General features: G+C 41.9%; 1 protein-coding gene across 1 annotated transcript; it reads right to left on the bottom strand.

Annotated features, from left to right (window-relative positions):
• Window positions 1–483: 483 nt before the first annotated feature.
• LOC106594646 (interleukin-17 receptor A) lies at window positions 484–15,300 on the bottom strand. Its single transcript, XM_082964297.1, has 14 exons — window positions 14,916–15,300; window positions 14,176–14,200; window positions 13,049–13,195; window positions 12,026–12,147; window positions 11,810–11,936; window positions 11,578–11,625; window positions 10,818–10,972; window positions 7,511–7,585; window positions 7,302–7,368; window positions 7,095–7,229; window positions 6,103–6,344; window positions 5,105–5,434; window positions 2,012–2,642; window positions 484–1,892 (listed from the first exon to the last, which is right to left on the bottom strand). Exons 1-14 carry the CDS (start codon window positions 15,012–15,014, stop codon window positions 1,156–1,158), a joined length of 2,940 nt encoding a protein of 979 aa, XP_082820423.1. The 5' UTR covers window positions 15,015–15,300; the 3' UTR covers window positions 484–1,155.
• Window positions 15,301–18,483: the final 3,183 nt, after the last annotated feature.

Raw genomic sequence — 18,483 nt, 5'->3', positions numbered from 1 at the left:
TAGCCTTACGTTGGCTGATTGAACTGAGGTGTCCTTCTACCTACCTTTCTGTTGGCTGATTGAACTGAGGTGTCCTTCTACCTACCTTTCTGTTGGCTGATTGAACTGAGGTGTCCTTCTACCTAGCCTTACGTTGGCTGATTGAACTCAAATAAAAATGGAATGGCTCTTTCTTGCTTCTGTTTGTTCCTACTCAATCAAGCCAAAGTATTTACAATGTTTTTATACTCTTTAGATATTATTTACGTGCCAATGACACTGCTGCATATTGAGATATTGAAAAGGTTTGCGCAATTGTACTTGGGGTTTAGAGATGATACAAGATAGCCTGGCCCCCGGATCTGTTTAGAGATGATACGAGAGAGCCTGGCCCCCGGATCTGTTTGTGCTCTCACCAACTCCATTGCTCATTGTCATGAGTTGTCATAACAGCACAATCAGACAGGTACCCAGGCTAGATAAGACAGGTTGTAACAATGTATGTACTGACAAAAAATATGTTTACTGTACAGTAATAGGCCAATAGAAGAAGCACTGAACCACCAAGGGCTTTCATTCTTGGATCTAGAATACTGGTTTACAGAGTCCAAGACTAACTCTGACTGACTACATTTGATTTATATTTAACAGATACTACGGTTCTGTTCCCAGCATGCATGTTTTCTATGTCTTGTTGAACAACTTGTTGAAATGGGATTTATATTTGGGGCTGTGTCCACAGGGCTCTGGTCAAAAGTAGTGCGCTATATAGGGAATTGGTGTGCCATTTGGGACAAAAATCTTGATTCCCAAATAGTGTACAGGAAAACAGAAACTGGTTATTGTTTACAGAAAGCAAATTCTACATGTAGAATGTTGTGTATTGTGTATATCTGAAATATGGACATGATCAGTTTTATTGTCCTGTAGAACCTGTACAACCAGATATAAGGAAGTGATGTCAGAACTAAATGTATGGATTATGCTGTACAAACCCATTGGCTGATTCATTGACTCCCCAGGTTGTGTATCATTTCAAACAGGAAATCAGAAAAACTTTATAGACAAAAGTGTTATAACAATATGAAAGACAATGCTGAACAACTAAAGTGTTTATGATCCAGAATATATGATTAACAACGTTCCCTCTGCATCTTATTGCAGAAGCCAGAGTATTTAATTGTTTAGGTAGAGAGCCTGTTGTAACCTGGCCAGCGCCACCAGTGGATTGTCGCTGGCCTCTCCTACAGGGTAGTGTACAGAAGAGTCCTGCTGGAAGGAGCTCCTGGAGATATAGCCCAGGTCTGACCCACTGACGGGTCTCTTCTCCTGGGCAGCAGGCTTCATCACCTCCCCACCTTCCTCCATCTCTACCGGCTGGGAGTGGGTTATCTCTGGCAGGGGAGGGAGGTACTGAATCTGACTAGCCATTGGTACAGGTGGGGTAACCTGGATGGAGCTGAAGGACAGTTGTGATTGGCTCATCTTGACAGGAAGTGATAGGTCCATCTCTCCATGCTGTTGTGATAAGTAGCCATTCTCTGTGGACACAGAGGTGATTTCTGGGATAGCACTGAGACCACAGAGTGACAGCTGGAGAGACATTAGTTGTTCCAGGGTGTCAACAGAGGGTTGACAAGAAGGACTGTATGCCTCCTCCTCTTCCTCGTTCTCTAGAGGGCAGCGGTCTGCTGTTCCCCACCTCTCCTGTAGGTGGAGACAGTTCTCTCTGGCCAAAGGTGGCTCACTCAGGAGAAGATCTGACAACCCACAGGGTTGACTCTCCAGGGCATGGGGGTGCAGATCAGAGATAAGTACCCCAGGTGGGGCCTCAACGACTGGGTATGATGGGTACACCTGGTGGCTGTCAGAGCTGACCCTTGGAAGAAGCTCCAGCACAGACGTCCCATTACCTGGAAGAAGAAGACTTTATTAATCCATACTAGACAGACATTTGTTCTGTTGTACCAAACCCCTAGCCTGGGCACCAGTCAGTTTGTGCTATCATTCCACTCCCCTCTGATAAGCTTACCTTCCAGTCTCACTTCAGGAGTCAAGACCTGGACTCCCTGGCTGTTTTCATCGATCTCTACATCATAGCTGGAGATTGGAGGCCCCTTTCTGTATTCTGGAACACACTGTAGAACAGGAGGCCCCTTCCTGTATTCTGGAACACACTGTAGAACAGGAGGCCCCTTCCTGTATTCTGGAACAATCTCCAGAACAGGAGGCCCCTTCCTGTATTCTGGAACACACTGTAGAACAGGAGACCCCTTCCTGTATTCTGGAACAAACTCTAGAACAGGAGGCCCCTCCCTGTATTCTGGAACAAACTCTAGAACAGGTGGCCCCTCCCTGTATTCTGGAACAAACTCTAGAACAGGTGGCCCCTCCCTGTATTCTGGAACAAACTCTAGAACAGGTGGCCCCTCCCTGTACTCTGGAACAAACTCTAGAACAGGCGCGACCGGATTTTCCAGTAGAGCATCATACTCTGTTACTGCGACCACTTCCTCCTCTGCGTTGATGTCAACACACTCCTGTTCAAACCAGTCTGGGTTTTCTAGCTGGAACACCTGGAAGGCTTCGATGGCGTCACGCAGATCCCTCCCCGATGGACATTTGAAGTACTCTTCCACTCCGATCCCCTCGATGTGGCTGACCTGATTGAATTAATTAATTCATTTTATTTGACACGTTCAAAATATACTGAACAAAAATATAAACGCAACAACTTTGAAAATTTTACTGAGTTACAGTTCATATAAGGAAATCAGTCAATTGAAATAAATTCATTAGGCCCTAATCTATGGATTTCACATGACTGGGCCAGGGGCGCAGTAATAATTTAATGCATTCATTCATTTTTTTACGTATGTTATTACACATTGATTACACTACCACTCGTATTTCATATGTCACAACGATTCATCGATACGTCTGCTATGATGCGGGTAAAGTTGTCTAGCGCACCTACAGTGCTGGTCATAAAAAAAGCTAGCTAGCTCATGGATGCGGACAATGTTCTTCCCCAAAAACGTAGCAAAACGACATCATCTGTTTCAGTAGCTATCGTTAGCCAGCTAACTATATAGCTAGGTGTCATCATCTAAAATAACCCTAATTTATAAGACAGTTCTTATTTGATTAATGTTGGTTGGACCCATCTATGTGAAGCTAGCCACAATAAGGATTAGCCACAATAGTGGACTTTGCGGTTAGCCTTAAAAATAAAAGTATGGCATAATTCTACTATTTGTATTCATTTGCATCACTGTTAATTACATACTTTTATTTTGAAGGCCAACCGCAAAGTCCACTGTTGTGGCTAATCCTTATTGTGGCTAGCTTCACAACACATAACCCAGTCCGGTTCGAGCATCACTAGCCAGATTAAGTTAGCTGGCTGCTTATAACGTTAGCTTTGGGCAAAAGGGTTAAGTAGCTGGCTAGCTATTTATTTTCATGAACTGAAGTTCAATTTCAATTGGCGAACAACAAGTGGCTTCCTAGCTAATACTTACTCACAAGGATTCCTAAATCATTGCTAAGAAAAATGAAAATGGCTGCAGTTTCTACTGGTCATTGTTTTCAGGCTGGTTGTATTGGTGCTAGCTAGGTACCAAGCTAAAGCTAGCTACCCCAGAAGTTGCGGTGAACAAATTATGCTTTACTACCAACGCGGTATTGAAAACACATAGTTCGTGGACGGTGTTTGCTTGTTTGCAGACTGTTTTGTACAGCTTTGACAGTGCTACTGATAGTGTTGGCGGCGCTTGGCTTGGACGTGCAAATTCAGAACACACAGCATTCTATAATACAACTGTGTTATACGACGTGTCAAAATAAAAGCTTATTTAACGTGTCAAATAGTGTTATTTGACGTGTATCTTTTTTGACATGTAAAGACCCAAACGGCGTTCCATAGTATGTCGTGAAGCTAATAGCACTGATGCTATTACTGTGTAACTCCGGTAAGGCAACATCTGAACAATAGCGCACTTGGTAACGTTAGTGTGTACCGGTGCTCGACCAGTCGTGAAGCCAACATCACCCACGACAGAGAACGGTTGATTGTCAAGGGCAATGAATTCCATTATCTTGGCTTTAATGGATTTCAACTTTGAGTTGTCTCTCGCTGAAATTTTCTTTCTCTTTCAAATTACTGCTCGACTTGACGACTGCTCGATCCACACAGCAGACATTGTGGGCTAGGTTAGGAATTCTGTGTTACACGTGTAGCGCAAGATTTTACGTGGCGTCATTACGTCATGTACCTACGTTATATAGGTATGCACGTCAGCTTTGACATCGGTTTTAAACATCGGCGTTAAACTAGACATCGGGCCGATACCGATGTTGCCATTTTTAGCTAATATCGTCCGATTTGTTGGAGATTTTCCAGTCATCTGATGATTCTCAGTACCTATACTGTTCTCTTTGAAGTAGAAACAATAATTAATATAAGCTTAAATATTAGACGTGTGTAAGCAGAATGAACGCTAAGCCCATGTGAGTGTACAAAGCTGGACCAACATCGAATTGACCATTGGACATGTAAAAAAACAGAACGTAAGCAGAATCTGTGTCGATGAGGCGAAGCAAGGTAAACTAACAAGACGTGACTGGTCTGGGCCATATCTAATCTTGTGAAGGATACTGGGACACGCACATGGGTTAATCATACATAAGACAACGTCAGTCTGAACTTGTGAAGACCTTTGCACAGGAACATTAGCTAAGGCATGTCAGGCCACCAATAGAATCTATGCCCCAATGTCTGAGCCAATAAGAGGATGGAAACTAAGTAAGACAACAAGATTGGGAAAATGGGGTGATGACGTTATGTAAAGGTAAGACTGTATAAAAACCAAGCACTAAGAATGGAGATTCAGTTGTTTCCTGAACTAACTCGGCTTTGTTGCTCTCTGTGATAAAGTCTAATTGAATTCACAAGCTCTGGTATTTTCCACAACAGATTCTGATGTGTTCACCGATATATAGTGCATCCCTAACTATTACCTTGAGAAAGCTAGGACCAGACTGGCCGTCCCTGTCCCATACACTAGGGTACAGAACAACAGACCAGGCAGGAAGCATAGGGAGATCCCATCAACAAACTGACCTGTCCTGGTGCGTACTTCTCCTGGTCCAGGATCCTGAAGCAGAGCTCCTCAAAGTGCTTCATTAGCTTGTACTTCACAGCGATGTCGAAGACAGACGGCACGTCACGCTCGCTGCCGACATCGTCAAAGTAGGCCACCATGTACTTCCCCAGCGCGGCGGCCTGCTGCATGTCGGGCAGGAAGAGGTTGAGGGCCGGGGTCAGCATGTCGTCGATGGGCGACCGGAGGTCCTCTCTTAACGTCACACGACTCTGGCCACACATCGCCCTCCACTTGGCCTGGACGCCACGAGAACAGAGGACCAGGATCTTGTCTGATGATTTGTTGACCTGTAGGAGAGAAGCGGAGAGAGGGGGAGGAGAGGAGAAGAGAGGAGTTGACAAGGAAAGAAAAGAGGAGAGAAGAGGAGAGAAGAGGCAGGAGAGGAGAAGACAAGAGGAGGAGAGGAGAGGAGAAAAGAGAGGAAGAGGAGAGAGGGGGAGAGAAGCGGAGAAAAGAGGAGGAGAGGAGAGAAGAGAGGGGGGACAGAAGAGGAGAAAAGAGAGGAAGAAGAGAGAGGGGGAGAGAAGCGGAGAGGAGAGAGGGGGAGAAAAGAGGAGAGGAGAGAGGGGGAGAGACGAGAAGCGAAGAGGAGAGGAGAGAGGGGGAGAGAAGAGGAGAGAAGAGAGGACAAGAGAAGATGAGAGGAGATCGAGGAGAGAGGGGGAGAGAGACAGATTTGTCAATCTGTCCATCTGTGGAAACATAATTTTTTTCTGTTTTGTTCAAGTGCCTTGCTAAAGGGAACAACGGTACAGGGTCTGAAAACAACAACCTTCAGATTCCCACTTTTACATCCTAACCGTCTAGTCCTCTTCTCTACCGGGCCTGTATGTATAAAGCGTTTCAGAGCAGGACTGCTGATCTAGGAGCAGTCTAGCCTTTTAGATTATATTGAAGGATATTACATGAACAAGGGACACTTGATCCTAGATCAGCACTCCTGGTGTCTACCCACCTGTTGTCTCTGCCACTCCAGCCAGGGTAGTCTCCCCACAGTGCCCAGCCAGGCTGTGTCTAGAAGGTCCAACACCACCTCAGTTCCACACTTGGCCTGGAGGAAGGCACAGAGCTTCAGGACTATCTTCCTGTAGAGAGGATGGTCCTGAGAGTAGATCACCAACACCCTGGGAGGAACCCTGGGGAGATGAGGAATCTGGGCCTCTAGCTCTACAGCTGGGGGATAGGGGCCTGGTAGGACTGAAGGAGAGACAGAGAGGGAAGGAGGGGAGGGAAAGAGAGAGATGGAGGTAGGGAGAAAGAGGGAGGGAAGGGAGGGAGAGACAGAGCAGAGAGAGAGAGGGAGAGACAGAGAGAGACAGAGGGAAGGAGGGGAGGGAAAGAGAGAGATGGAGGTAGGGAGGGAGAGAGAGAGGGAAGGGAGGGAGAGACCGAGAGAGAGACAGAGAGGGAGGGAGACAGAGAGGGAGGGAGGGAGGGAGACAGAGAGGGAGGGAGGGAGGGAGGGAGACAGGGAGGGAGGGAGGGAGGGAGGGAGGGAGGGAGGGAGAAAGAGGAAGGGAGGAAGGGAGGGGAGTGAGAGGAGGAAGAGTGATAAAGAGAATAATGAGAAAATGAAAAAAAAGAGAACAAGAAGATAGCAATAAAAGTACCAACTAGAAAGATGAAACTATGAAACAGGAAGTCAGATTGATGCTCCTCTATTTCACGGACCATTGACTCCCAAAATCCATCCTCATTTCTTAACCATCATATTCTGCTAATGTCTTAATTAATGTCATGCATTTAGTTATGGCTACATGGCCGTGCAGTAACGAAGCATATCATATACATGCCTGTATTTCAGAACAGCCAAAGTAAGTCAAATAGAGACTTGTCAAAATAACTTGTTTGTCACTAAGGAGCACTGAATAACCCATTTCCAATACATTTTGAGTGATTAAGTGAGAGATATTAAGTGAGCGATAACGGCATCTCTCCTCAACCAACCTTTCTTTCTCCGTCTCCGTAGTTGATAGACAAGACAACAGACCAGTCCGCTGACCAGTAGCAGCACCACGGCTGCTACGGCGGTGTAGATTTTAGGAGATGAAGAATCTCCAGGTAACACAGTTGGAGGGGTCCCTGAAATCACACCAATATTCTGTTAGTGGAGAACATAAAATAGGTAATAAATAGACTTGTTGATGAACCTACCGCATATGTTAAACGTTCTCCGTCTTCGCACACAGTCGTTGTTGCAACGGCTAAAAAACGGCTGGATCTAGTAGGAGGAAAATGAAGCTGTGCTTTACTAGGCCACTATCAGGTACACAACAGGTCTACAACATAAACCTCTAGCTTGCTGAACACTGCCGGCAATTTGACGGAAACAACTAAGTTGTAAACTTCTAAGGAGGACTTACCTCCACATCAAAATGGCAACAGGTCCGGGGCCACTTCTCCAGGTCAAACGCTACATTCAGCAGTGTTTGGTTGGTCTAAAGAAAAACATAAGATATGAACTCGTTTATCTTTCTGCTTGATCTCTACATCATAGACGTAGGTACGGTGCCTTGGGAAAGTATTCAGACCCCTTCCCCATTTCCACATTTTGTTATGTTACAGCCTTATTCTAAAATGGATGACATTAAAAAGAAATCCTCATCAATCTACACACAATACCATAATGACAAAGTGAAAACAGAGTTTTAGAAGTTTTGGCAAATGTATTACAAATAAAAAACAGAAATACTTTATTTATATAAGTATTCAGACCCTTTGCTATGAGACTGTAAATTGAGCTCAGGTACATCCTGTTTCCATTGATCATCCTTCAGATATTTCTACAACTTGATTGGACATGATTTGAAAAGGCACACACTTGTCTATATAAGGTCCCACAGTTGACAGTGCATGTCAGAGCAAAAACCAGGCCATGAGGTAGAAGGAATTGTCCGTAGACCTCCGAGACAGGATTGTGTCGAGGCACAGATCTGGGGAAGGGTACCAAAACATTTCTGCAGCATTGAAGGTCCCAAGAAGACAGTGGCCTCCATCATTCTTAAATGGAAGAAGTTTGGAACCACCAAGACTCTTCCTAGAGCTGGCCGCCCAGCCAAACTGAGCAATCGGGGGAGAAGGGCATTGGTCAGGGAGATGAACAAGAACCCGATGGTCACTCTGACAGAGCTTCAGAGTTCCTCTGTGGAGATGGGAGAACCTTCCAGAAGGACAATCATCTCTGCAGCACTCCACCAATCAGGCCTTTATGGTAGAGTAGCCAGACGGAAGCCACTCCTCAGTAAAAGGCACATGACAGACCGCTTGGTCTAACTGACTCTCAGACCATCAGAATCAAGATTCTCCGGTCTGATGAAACCTGACACCATCCCTATGGTGAAGCATGGTGGTGGCAGCATTATGCTGTGGGGATGTTTTTCAGCGGCAGGGAGTGGGAGACTAGTCAGGATCGAGGGAAAGATGAACGGAGCAAAGTACAGAGAGATCCTTGATGAAAACCTGCTCCAGAGCGCTCAGGATCTCAGACTGGGGCGAAGGTTTACCTTCCAACAGGACAACGACCCTAAGCACACAGCCAAGACAACACAGGAGTGGCTTTGGGACAAGTCTCTGAATGTCCTTGAGTGGCCCAGCCAGAGCCTAGACTTGAACCCGATCGAACATCTCTGGAGAGACCTGAAAATAGCTGTGCAGTGACGCTCCTCATCCATCCTGACAGAGCTTGAGAGGATCTGCAGAGAAGAATGGGAGAAACTCCCCAAATACAGGTGTGCCAAGCTTGTAGTGTCATACCCAAGAAGAATCACTGCTGTAATCGCTAGCAAAGATGCTTCAACAAAATACTGAGTAAAGGGCCTGAATACTTACGTAAATGTGATATTTCCTGGCTTTTTTTTATACATTTGCAACAATTTCTAAAAAACTGTTTTTGCTTTGTCATTATGGGGTATTGTGATGTCATTATGGGGTATTGTGATGTCATTATGGGGTATTGTGTGTAGATTGATGAGTAAAAAAACAATTTAATCCATTTTAGAATAAGGCTGTAACATAACATAATGTGGAAAAAGTCAAGGGGTCTGAATCCTTTCTGAATGCTCTGTATGTGTGAAGAAGATTAGAATCTGAGGCAGAACCACATCGATGAAGTGTGACACAGGATGTGCAGTGTCTCGCTTTGCAAACCTAAATGTTCTAGGTCAAACCATTGGAAGGGAAAACAACACGTCTTCTGTACCGATGTCTGTAACGTCATGTAGCGAGCTACAGACACAATTCTGCTGATGATGTAGTTCTTTACACAATGAGAAGGATGTAAAAAAACGGTAACACTTCAAATCAAAGTTTATTTTCCACATGCGCTGAGTACAACAGGTGTAGACCTTACAGTGAAATGCTTACTTACAGGCTCTAACCCATAGTGCAAAAAAGGTATTAGGTGAACAATAGGTAAGTAAAGAAATAAAACAACAGTAAACAGACAGGCTATATACAGTAGAGAGACTATAAAAGTAGTGAGGCTATAAAAGTAGCGAGGCTACATACAGACACCGGTTAGTCAGGCTGATTGAGGTAGTATGTACATGTAGACATGGTTAAAGTGACTATGCATATATGATGAACAGAGAGTAGCAGCAGCGTAAAAAGAGGGGTTGGCGGGTGGCGGGACACAATGCAGATAGCCCGGTTAGCCAATGTTCGGGGGCACTGGTTGGGCGGGACAATTGAGGTAGTATGTACATGAATGTATAGTTAAAGTGACAATGCATATATGATAAACAGAGAGTAGCAGCAGCGTAAAAGAGGGTTTGGGGGGGGTATACAATGCAAATACTCCGGGTAGCCATTTGATTACCTTATCACTTAGAATAGAGCACCCTATATAGTGCACTACTTTTGACCAGAACCCTATAAGTAGTTTACTTGATAGGAAGTAGGGTGTCATTTGGGACACACCCTTAGTTATTTATGTATTTTTTTATTTAACTATGCATGTCAGTTAAGAACAAATTGTTATTTTACAATGACGGCCTACCCTAACCCCTAACCCAGACGACACTGGACCAATTGTGCGCCACCCTATGGGACTCTCGATCAACGATCAATTGTGATACAGCCCGGGATCGAACCATGGTCTGTAGTGACGCCTCTAGCACTGAGATGCAATGCCTTAGACCGCTGCACCACTCGGGAGCCTAATTTGTTAAAGGGAACCTACATATGTCTATTGACTTCATAAGCCATTCATAAGGCATTCATAAGCCATTCATAAGACATTCATAAGTCATTTATAAGCCATTCATAAATCATTCATAAGGCATTCATAAGCCATTCATAAATAATTTATAAGGCATTCATAAGCCATTAATAAATCATTCATAAGGCATTCATAAATCATTTATAAGGCATTCATAAATCATTCATAAGCCATTCATAAATCATTTATAAGGCATTCATAAATGATTCATAAGGCATTCATAAGCCATTCATAAGGCATTCATAAGCCATTCATAAGCCATCCATTCATCACTCAAAATGCGTGAAATGAAATGTATGCATTCACTACTGTAAGTCGCTCTGGATAAGAGCGTCTGCTAAATGACTGAAATGAAATTTAAAAATTCATAAGGCATTCTTAAGCCATTCATAAGCCATTCATAAGCCGTTCATAAGGCATTCATAAGCCATTCATAACATGAATAACCATACCATATCTGTGTCCTGCCATTGTCTGTTGTTGGAGCACAGTAGTGAGACTCTGTAGTTGTGTGAGTGCTGGTCTGTACCAAACCCGACAGTGAGCGTGGTTCTGCCTTGTGGTCCAGTAGACCGCTCCAGCGTAGTATTAGGTCTCCACAGACTCCCTTCACACAGCAACAAAGGAACACTGTCAGAACTGAGTAGCAGCATCCTGGAATGTTCTACTACTTGTGTTTATGCACCTCTTATAGAATTAGATTTTATTATTTATTTATTTATTTATTTTATTTATATAAAAGTATTGAGGAGTTTCTATAAACAGTACCGGCACCCAAAATGAGTACTGGCACCTATTTCAGTCCAAGTCAAGAACTGGTCACAATACACTATGAACATTATACCTGTATGACTTATTTTAAGATATTTATTTAACTAGATGTTAATTACAACCACTCACCACTTCATATAATATAACAGTAATGTGATTGGTCACTCACCACTTCAATATAACAGTAATGTGATTGGTCACTCACCACTTCATATAATATAACAGTAATGTGATTGGTCACTCACCACTTCAATATAACAGTAATATGATTGGTCACTCACCACTTCATATAATATAACAGTAATGTGATTGGTCACTCACCACTTCATATAATATAACAGTAATGTGATTGGTCACTCACCACTTCATATAATATAACAGTAATGTGATTGGTCACTCACCACTTCATATAATATAACAGTAATGTGATTGGTCACTCACCGGTCTCCAGACACACCTTGCTCCTCTGAATCTTGGGATCTTTACAATCTACGGTTAAATGACATCTATTACCTCACGATTGAATTGAATTTTGAACTAAACGTTATAACAAGTATGTTTCAGGTATTGAATGTTGAATACCTGGAAAGCTGTTGATGCCAATCCAATGTGCAGTAGGAATAGACAGTAGACTAGTGTACAAAGTCTCTACACTGTGTTTTACTCATCTCACCTGGGACAGTGATATGTTTATAGATGTTATAACCAGAGTGTTTCAGGTTTGGTTTGGGGAGGTTGGAGACGGAGACAACGTATGACAGGCCGGGTTCAACCACCACTCGATCCAGGGAGAAAGACCACTGAGAGAAAATACATTGTCTGTTTACTACGGTGTGTCACGTAAGAATGGATATTTACCGTTAAATTGATCACTTGTAATGCGCCCTACCTTTTCATATGCTGGATTAAGCATGGGTATCTTATCGAAGAATTCATATCGAACACACAGATTCTGGTTTGTGGCTTCCTTCAGAATATGAAGCTCTGTTCCTTTCAGGAAACGAATACTTCCTGATGAGAAGAAGAAGAAGAAGGTGAAGAAGAAGACGAATAAGGTGAAGAAGAAGAAGGTGAAGAAGAAGAAGGTGAAGAAGAAGAAGGTGAAGAAGAAGAAGAAGACATGTAAAAGTCACAAACTGCTAATATACTTCTAGTGCTACTCTCCACTTATTCCACATCTAACAAATAGCACCCTGTGGCTTAGTGCTACTCTCCACTTATTCCACATCTAACAAATATCACCCTGTGGCTTAGTGCTACTCTCCACTTATTCCACATCTAACAAATAGCAACCTGTGGCTTAGTGCTACTCTCCACTTATTCCACATCTAACAAATAGCACCCTGTGGCTTAGTGCTACTCTCCACTTATTCCACATCTAACAAATAGCACCCTGTGGCTTAGTGCTACTCTCCACTTATTCCACATCTAACAAATAGCAACCTGTGGCTTAGTGCTACTCTCCACTTATTCCACATCTAACAAATAGCAACCTGTGGCTTAGTGCTACTCTCCACTTATTCCACATCTAACAAATATCACCCTGTGGCTTAGTGCTACTCTCCACTTATTACACATCTAAGAAATAGCACCCTGTGGCTTAGTGCTACTCTCCACTTATTCCACATCTAACAAATAGCAACCTGTGGCTTAGTGCTACTCTCCACTTATTCCACATCTAACAAATATCACCCTGTGGCTTAGTGCTACTCTCCACTTATTACACATCTAACAAATAGCACCCTGTGGCTTAGTGCTACTCTCCACTTATTCCACATCTAACAAATAGCAACCTGTGGCTTAGTGCTACTCTCCACTTATTCCACATCTAACAAATAGCACCCTGTGGCTTAGTGCGCTTTAATAGGGAGGCAAGGTCATGTCACACTGTGATAGTGGCCAGTCAACCCACCTTCATCCTGAGCTTTCCATCGGGCCACTAAAACAGGCACCAGGTGTCCCTCCTCATCTTCTCTAGTGTCCAGCTCCACCTCTAGGTTCACTGGGCTGTTAGGAGTGTAGAGCCGAGGCCTCAACCACCCTTTATCCAGGCAGTTATCTATGGAGGGGAGGGAAGGAGAGGAGAGGAGATGGGAGGGGATGGGGAGGAGAGGAGATGGGAGGGGAGGAGGGGAGGAGAGGAGATGGGAGGGGAGGAGGGGAGAGGAGATGGGAGGGGAGGAGAGGAGATGGGAGGAGGGAGCAGAGGAGAGGAGAGGAGATGGGAGTGGAGGGGAGGAGAGGAGATGGGAGGGGAGGAGGGGAGAGGAGATGGGAGGGGAGGAGAGGAGATGGGAGGGGGTGGGGAGGAGAGGAGATGGGAGGGGAGGAGATGGGAGGAGAGGAGATGGGAGGGGAGGAGAGGAGATGGGAGGGGAGGAGAGGGGAGGAGAGGAGATGGGAGGGGATGGGGAGGAGAGGAGAGGAGAGGAGATGGGAGGGGAGGAGGGGAGAGGAGATGGGAGGGGATGGGGAGGAGAGGAGAGGAGATGGGAGGGGAGGGGAGGAGATGAGATGGGAGGGGAGGAGAGGAGATGGGAGGGGAGGAGATGGGAGGGGAGGAGATGGGAGGGGAGCAGAGGAGAGGAGGAGAGGAGAGGAGAGGAGAGGAGATGGGAGGGGAGGAGAGGTGAGGAGAGGAGGGGAGCAGAGCGGAGGGGGAGCAGAGGGGGGGAGGGGAGGGGAGCAGAGGGGGGAGGGGAGGGGGGAGCAGAGGGGAGCAGAGGGGGGAGGGGAGGGGGAGCAGAGGGGGGGAGGGGAGCAGAGCGGAGGGGAGGGGGAGCAGAGGGGGGAGGGGGAGGGGAGCAGAGGGGGGGAGGGGAGCAGAGGGGGGAGGGGAGGGGGAGCAGAGGGGGGGAGGGGAGCAGAGCGGAGGGGAGGGGGAGCAGAGGGGGGAGGGGGAGGGGAGCACTTGTTGATGAAGGAAGTGATGAACTATCACGTCAATGCAACCGTTTGTTTGAACAAAACAACCCCACACTGTAAAACACTGTGTGGACCAATAGTAAGAGTCTATGGAACGTCAGAGATACTACTCACTGATGTTGGCTTCACATCTCAAACCCTGCACAAAAACAGGAACGTACACAGGCACATGAGCAAATGAAAACCATAGAACAAGAAACAACAACAACTGAGAATGTATGATGAACTAATCATGTATTTCTGTTAAGTCTAGCACTGCCAAAAAAAAACGGACTTTCCTCTGTTTTAGATATATTTACACACTATGAGGTTGGAATAATACTGTGAAATTGTGAAAATTATGATAATGCCCTTGTAGTGTAAAAAGCTGTTTGAAAAGACCACTGGAAATGTTGGTCATAGTGACATCACAAACTGTAAATGAGAAGGGAAAAAAAACACCTGTATTTGTCCTTTAATTATTTTGAATGCATTACAAATAAATGTACTTGCTGAGATTAGTGGTGTTTTTGATAATATCACAATTTCAAAGAACGATAGAATGAGTAGTCATCTTTTTTGATAAGATATTTATCTTATTATGATAAAGTAAATTAGTAGCCTTGGCATAATGAAAGTCAGCCTGATGGACAGATTATAGATATATATTTTTAATGTAACTTTTATTTAACTAGACAAGTCAGTTAATAATAAATTCTCATTTCCAATAACGCCCTACCCCGGCCAAACCCGGGCCACGGAGGGCCAACTGTGCGCCGCACTATGGGACTCCCGATCCCTGCCGGATGTACTGATGCACTGAGAGAGTTTGACTGTTTACCCGAATACATTTTTAAAAGTCAGTCGTCATTTACCTCCTGAGTACAGTTTAGTGTGGGCCATGTCAAAATCCATAGACTTGATGAAGTAGAGACAAACGCCAACAACAATCCCACCGGGAGAAGTAACTTCATTTTCGTTTAGTCAAAAGCGAGTAGCTTTCCTCCCGCAAATCATTTTCACATTTCTAATTGTCATTGGAATCATAAATGTAGCGCACCCGTCACGATAGAAACAAAGAAAAACTCTCTCTAATCTGTAAACGCGCATTTACTGTACAATACAGTAGCTATACTAGACAGACAGTAAATAAGATGCCGTTCACATGGGGAGTCCACGAAATGTCTCATGAAGGTAAATACTCAGAATTCCCCGTGAAGGAAGGTCGGTACAACGTCTAAATGCCTAACTTACTGTAACTTCCTGGTGGTTATGCAAATGTGAAGAACACCTGATCTACTGGAAATATTGTTTTTTCTCCTTCCTCTTTGTGTGTCAGGTGCGTGGGTATATAGGGACTCTCCCAAATGGCACCCTATTTCCTGTGTAGTGCACTACTTTTAGCCAGGTCCAATAGGGATCGGGCCAGAAGTAGTGCACTATGTAGGGAATAGGGTGCCATTTGGGAAGATTACATAGAGTACACTATTATTATAGTCATTGCATATTTGTATTTCCAGTAAGGCATGTTTCACTCCAAGTTATCATATTTATATTTCCAGTTGGCATGCTTCACTCCAAGTTATCATATTTATATTTCCAGTAAGGCATGTTTCACTCCAAGTTATCATATTTATATTTCCAGTTAGACATGTTTCACTCCAAGTTATCATATTTATATTTCCAGTTCGGCATGTTTCACTCCAAGTTATCATATTTATATTTCCAGTTGGCATGCTTCACTCCAAGTTATCATATTTATATTTCCAGTTAGGCATGCCTCACTCCAAGTTATCATATTTGTATTTCCAGTAAGGCATGTTTCACTCCAAGTTATCATATTTATATTTCCAGTAAGGCATGTTTCACTCCAAGTTATCATATTTATATTTCCAGTAAGGCATGTTTCACTCCAAGTTATCATATTTATATTTCCAGTTCGGCATGTTTCACTCCAAGTTATCATATTTGTATTTCCAGTTTGGCATGCTTCACTCCAAGTTATCATATTTATATTTCCAGTAAGGCATGTTTCACTCCAAGTTATCATATTTATATTTCCAGTTAGGCATGCCTCACTCCAAGTTATCATATTTGTATTTCCAGTTTGGCATGCTTCACTCCAAGTTATCATATTTATATTTCCAGTTAGGCATGCCTCACTCCAAGTTATCATATTTATATTTCCAGTTGGCATGCTTCACTCCAAGTTATCATATTTATATTTCCAGTTAGACATGCTTCACTCCAAGTTATCATATTTATATTTCCAGTTAGACATGCTTCACTCCAAGTTATCATATTTATATTTCCAGTTAGACATGCTTCACTCCAAGTTATCATATTTATATTTCCAGTTAGACATGCCTCACTCCAAGTTATCATATTTATATTTCCAGTTAGGCATGCTTCACTCCAAGTTATCATATTTATATTTCCAGTTAGGCATGCCTCACTCCAAGTTATCATATTTATATTTCCAGTTAGACATGCTTCACTCCAAGTTATCATATTTATATTTCCAGTTAGGCATGCCTCACTCCAAGTTATCATATTTATATTTCCAGTTAGACATGCTTCACTCCAAGTTATCATATTTATATTTCCAGTTAGACATGCTTCACTCCAAGTTATCATATTTATATTTCCAGTTAGACATGCTTCACTCCAAGTTATCATATTTATATTTCCAGTTAGACATGTTTCACTCCAAGTTATCATATTTATATTTGATAACCTTTTTTGGTTCTACAATTACGTATAACTATATAACTATATATAACTATCTAACTATGTATAATTAGATAACTATATATAACTATGTATATCTAGATAACTATATATAACTATCTAACTATGTATAATTAGATATCTATATATAACTATGTATAACTAGATATAACTATATATAACTATATAACTATGTATAACTAGATAACTATGTATAACTATGTATAACTAGATAACTATGTATAACTATGTATAACTGGATAACTATATATAACTATATAACTATGTATAACTACATAACTATATATAACTGTATATAACTATATATAACTACGTGCATTAGATAACTAGATATAACTATGTGTATTACATAACTATGTGTATTAGATAACTATATATAACTATGTATAACTAGAGAACTATATATAACTATGTGTATTAGATAACTATATATAACTATGTATAACTAGAGAACTATATATAACTATGTGTATTAGATAACTATATATAACTATGTATAACTAGATAACTATATATAACTATGTATAACTAGATAACTATATAAAAATATGTGTATTAGATAACTATACATAACTATGTGTATTAGATAACTATATATAACTATGTATAACTAGATAACTATATATAACTATGTATAACTAGAGAACTATATATAACTATGTGTATTAGATAACTATATATAACTATATAACTATGTATAACTAGAGAACTAGATATAACTATGTGTATTAGATAACTATATATAACTATGTATAACTAGATAACTATATATAACTATGTATAACTAGATAACTAGATATAACTATGTGTATTAGATAACTATATATAACTATGTATAACTAGATAACTATATATAACTATGTATAACTAGATAACTAGATATAACTATGTGTATTAGATAACTATATATAACTATATAACTATGTATAACTAGATAACTATATATAACTATGTATAACTAGATAACTAGATATAACTATGTGTATTAGATAACTATATATAACTATATAACTATGTATAACTAGAGAACTAGATATAACTATGTGTATTAGATAACTATATATAACTATGTATAACTAGATATCTATATATAACTATGTATAACTAGATAACTAGATATAACTATGTGTATTAGATAACTATATATAACTATGTATAACTAGATAACTAGATATAACTATGTGTATTAGATAACTATATATAACTATATAACTATGTATAACTAGATAACTATATATAACCATGTATAACTAGAGAACTAGATATAGCTATGTGTATTAGATAACTATATATAACTTTATACAGTTACTATGTAGAACTTGATTATTTGTTCTAAGAGTGTAGGCTTACTACCAGAAGAAGTAGAACACCTATATACTGTATATTTGACTTTTGCTGAGCTTTCAGTGTAGGGGGCATTTCGTTCCATTGACCAGTAGATGGTAGTATTCTCCTAGGGTCAGAGTATAGAGACCTAAAACAACCAGGTGAGGAGAGTTCCTTACTAATCAGTGACCTTAATTCATCAATCAATTACAAGGGAGGAGCGAAAACCCGCAGACACTCGTTGGAATGAGTTTGTCGCCTGGGATGTAATGTAGCGATTGAGCCACCAGGTGGCAGAAGACCACGTCTGAAGAATGAACAGTTGAGGTGATTGCATCTATACTCTATTGAAGATTTTAAAAAAAG

This window comes from Salmo salar, chromosome 17 (genome assembly GCF_965601325.2).
Source record: "Salmo salar chromosome 17, fSalSal1, whole genome shotgun sequence".
In the NCBI taxonomy this organism is placed as follows: Eukaryota; Metazoa; Chordata; class Actinopteri; order Salmoniformes; family Salmonidae; genus Salmo; species Salmo salar.
The sequence above is the reverse complement of the archived record's forward strand: the minus strand, read 5'-3'. Positions and strand labels throughout refer to the sequence as shown.